The sequence below is a fragment of the Setaria italica genome, chromosome VI, assembly GCF_000263155.2.
Source record: "Setaria italica strain Yugu1 chromosome VI, Setaria_italica_v2.0, whole genome shotgun sequence".
Lineage (NCBI taxonomy): Eukaryota > Viridiplantae > Streptophyta > Magnoliopsida > Poales > Poaceae > Setaria > Setaria italica.
In genome coordinates this window covers 26,426,055-26,430,434 of record NC_028455.1, presented here as the reverse complement: position 1 = coordinate 26,430,434, position 4,380 = coordinate 26,426,055, and the positions used below count along the sequence as shown (strand labels likewise).

At 46.0% G+C, this 4,380-nt stretch overlaps 1 protein-coding gene across 1 annotated transcript; it reads left to right on the top strand.

Annotated features, from left to right (window-relative positions):
- The first annotated feature begins 1,381 nt into the window (after nucleotides 1–1,381).
- LOC105914588 lies at nucleotides 1,382–3,448 on the top strand. Its single transcript, XM_012846843.1, has one exon. It carries the CDS (start codon nucleotides 1,382–1,384, stop codon nucleotides 3,446–3,448), a length of 2,067 nt encoding a protein of 688 aa, XP_012702297.1.
- The last annotated feature ends 932 nt before the right edge of the window (nucleotides 3,449–4,380 follow it).

The following is a 4,380-nucleotide window of genomic DNA, read 5'->3' as shown; positions in this document are numbered from 1 at the left end:
GGCGGCGCGCACGACCAGCACCGGGGCGACGGAAGCTAGCATCCCGGCGACGACCAAGGCTTTGATGCAGGTCGCGGCCAGCACGTGCAACACCGGGCAGGGATCGCCGTCTTTGCAGGCCGCGAATGTCACGGCGACCGCGCCCGCGGCAGCGAATCCGACGGACAGGCTGGCCAGGCACAGCAGCACGAGCGCCTTCGCCACGACGAGGTCGGCGCGCCGGGACGCCGGCTGCGCGTCCGCTGCTGCAGCAGCAGCGATGGCGACGACGGCGACGGCGGCGTCTGCCATGGGATCGCGTGGAGCGTGAAACCCAAAGCTTTCTGGAAGCTTCGAGAGGTGGAGGGGGAGTGCTTGGGGCTTTGGTGGCGGTGGAGCCGTGTGAAAGGGAATGGGATTAGCGACGAACACGACGACGAGCGGAGGATTAGGCGAAGTGTTTGGATTCCGGCCAAAGTCAAAGGGGCAAAACGTCAACCTATGGTTTGCACGGAGCAGAAGAGCACAACGGGCACTCTGGATTCTCCTTTAATTTCACGGCAATTAATGCACAGGATACTACTACACATGGAAAATAGTTATGGAAGATGTCCCCATGGATTTGTCCATAATTAATATTTATGGTTTTAGCACTTTAATGATATGTCCATAACATGGTTGATGGGGTTTAGGCTTCCGGGATTTATAGGGTTGACAGTGCGAGGAAGGTCGGGTGAAGGTGGAGAACTGGAGATGGTTGGTGGCAGGGGCGGATATATGTCTACAAGGGCACGTGTCCTCACTCAAATATTTTTGGCTCTAGCTAGTGATTATCAAACATTCACCATGCGTAACCTTTCAAATTTTAGTTGTTTTCAAGGTGTGCCCCCCTCCCAGTCAAAATTCTGCCTAGCTAGGTCCGCCCTTGATTGGGCATGGCCATGGGGCACTAGCGGCTAACACAGTGTGTCACGAGCCAACCGGTAACTGAGTCAACTGGAGTGAATGAAGAGCTGGGCCGAGGAAGGAGGATAAAGAAGCCCGTCAGGAAGTTGGACCTGTGAACTAACGTAATGCTGGGCTGAGCCCATGTACTAGCCAGTATGTAATGTGAGGATGAGGGGGAGAGAAGAACAAGAGGTATCAGATAACTAAACCCTGAACCTTTCTCCCTGAAAACCCTCTCGCGAGAATCCTTCCTTGGGATTCCATCGAGTTCTACCCCAAATCCTTCCCTCGATCTCTGATTTCCGTTCTATTGGAGTTCGAGCGTGACATTTGGTATCAGGTTAGGTCGAATCCTCGGGTCCTTGGTTCTGATTTTGCGGTGTTGGTGGCGTGTGGTGGCGGCGATTTCTTCGATCTGGCGAACAGGCAAAAGGCTCCCACTCTGACGACACGGATGGCGGGGGTGGAGGCGGAGATCAAAGACATCAGCAAGAAGCTGGACATCATCCTCGACATGATTGACGGCATCAACAAGTGGCGCCCCACGGTCGACACCGCCGTGGACGAACTGTCCAGGGTCGTCGGGAAGCTCACATCGCGCGTGGAGGCGTTGGAGCAACCAACTGCTCAAATCCAACCTCCGAAGGTCCCGATGCGCGAGGAAGAGGGACGGGCCAGCGGCCACCGCATCGAATCCAGTTACCAGGGGTCTGCTGATAGGGCCCTTGTCCCTAAGCATCCCCTGGTCAAGGGTGAGCAATCGTATCCCCTATCCAGAAACTTCGTTGAGTTTGGTGATTCCATTGGCAAGCCTTATACTCCACATCATACTGGGTCATCAAGCTATAATTTCAGGATGCCTAAAACTGCTTTTCCTAGTTTTGATGGTGATAACCCAAAATGGTGGAAAGATAGATGTGAAAAATATTTTGATATGTATCACATTCCTTATCATGCTTGGGTTGGGTTTGCTTCTATGCATTTTGTGAAAGGGGTTGCTTATTGGTTCCAAACTTATGAGGCTATGCATAGGATTGAAACTTGGCCTGAATTAGTAGTGGCTGTGTTTGACAAGTTTGGCAGAGACCAATACCAAAAACTGATGGATGAATTGCTTCATATTAGACAACTTAGTACTGTGGAAGCATATCATATTAAGTTTGATGAGTTGCAGCATAGGGTGTTAGTACATAATGGTAATTTAGATGACACATTTTTTGTCACTAGATTCATGCAAGGGTTAAAAGAGGAAATCAGTTCTGTTATCAAATTGCATAAACCAAAAAATGTTGATACTGCTTTAGCACTGGCTATCACACAGGAGGAAATCATGACAGCTCGAGATATGTACAAGAAGAAGTCATATTACAAGCAGGAAGCTAAAGAACCTTACAAGAGGGACTTCAAGTTGCTAGATACAGCCAAGGGCTTATTGGGGGAAGCTCCAAGTGAATCTGGAACTACTGAAACCAAAACATCACTGAAGAAACCAGAAAGGAAATTTGATTCCTTGAAGGCCATGTTGAGAGCAAAAGGGCTTTGTTTCAAGTACAGAGAAAAATTTGGACCAAATCATAAGTGTCCAGACAATGTCTCACTTCACATTGTGGAAGAAATGTGGGAAGCCTTACAGCTGGACCAGGAAGGACAAGAAACACTCACCTCTGACAATTCTTCTGATTCTGATGAGATTTTGATGAATTTATCTAAGGTAGCTCAAGAGGGGACAACACACAAGAAAACCATGAGGTTGATGGGCACTATACATAATCAAAAGGTCCTCATATTAATTGATTCAAGCAGTTCTAACACCTTTATCAGCAAGAAAATGGTACAATATTTGGGATGCCCAATGCAGGCAATCACTACAGCTCAAGTGGTCATAGCAGATGGAACCAAATTGACAACTAATATGGTAATTAAAAATCTGGAATGGTACACTCAGGGTTACACTTTCACCACTGATATGAGAGTATTGGACATCAACTGTTATGATATAATATTGGGAGTGGATTGGTTAGCTGAGTTCAGTCCTATGTGGGTCCATTGGAAAAAGAAGCTAATGAAGTTCACTCATAACAAGCAAAGAGTTACTCTTAGGGGCCTCAGAGATAAGATCAAGCAATGCTCCATGATTTCTGCCAAGAACCTTCAGCACATTATCAAAAAGAAAGAGCTAGCTCAGCTGGTGCAATTGTGCAGGGTGGTGGACCAACAAACTGACCCAGCAATCCCTGTGGAAGTTCAACAGCTCATCCAGGAAAATGCAACTATATTCCAAGAACCACAAACATTACCACCAACCAGACCAATAGATCACACTATACCATTACTGCCTGGATCCCAACCAGTGAATCTGAAGCCATATAGATATTCCCCTCAATTGAAAGATGAGATGGAAGTCCAAATCAAATACATGCTGAGAAGAGGCATCATCCAACACAGTAAAAGTCCATTCTCCTCTCTAGTGTTACTGGTTAAGAAGAAGGATGGTACCTGGAGATTCTGTGTGGATTATTGAAGATTAAATGCCATAACTGTGAAGAACAAATATCCAATGCCTGTGGTAGATGAGTTACTAGATGAACTGAGTGGCTCAAAGTGGTTTTCTAAGTTGGATCTCAGATCTGGTTATCACTAAATTAGATTGGCCCCCTCAGATATACACAAAACAGCATTTAAGACTCACAGTGGTCATTATGAGTTCAGGGTGATACCATTTGGCTTGACAAATGCCCCTGCCACATTTCAAGATACCATGAACAAAATGTATGCAGAGTATAATAGGAAATTTGTGCTGGTCTTTGTAGATGACATTTTGATTTATAGTCCTTCCTATGAGCAGCACTTGCAACACCTACAGTTGGTGTTTGATAAACTACGACAGCATGAGTTCTTTGTGAAGCCAAGCAAATGTTCCTTTGTGCAACAACAATTGGAGTACTTGGGGCATATCATAAGTTCAGAAGGGGTGGCCACAGATCCCTCCAAAATCCAAGTAATCCAAAACTGGCCAGTTCCCACAAACAGTAAATAGCTTAGAGGATTCCTTGGGTTAGCAGGGTATTACATAAAATTTATCAAAAATTATGGAGTGATCAGTAAAAGTTTAACTGAGCTATTGAAGAAAAATGTCTCCTATCAGTGGACAACCAAACTTAGGAAGCATTTGCAGCTATCAAAATTGCCCTCACATCTGCACCTGTCTTGAAATTGCCTGATTTCCAACAGGAGTTTGTTATTGAAACAGATGCTTCTGCTCAGGGAATTGGTGCAGTTCTCATGCAAGGATCCCACCCTCTGGCTTTTCTCAGTAAAGCATTGGGGCCCAAAAATCAAGGCTTATCTACATATGAAAAGGAGTGCTTGGCTGTCTTGTTGGCTGTTGCTAAATGGAGACAGTATTTACAACATGCTAAGTTTGTCATTAGAACAGACCAAAAGGCGCTGATT

Excerpts from the sequence above, each read along its gene's own strand:
- LOC105914588 (XM_012846843.1), top strand. The coding sequence starts at position 1,382 with ATGGCGGGGGTGGAGGCGGAGATCAAAGACATCAGCAAGAAGCTGGAC.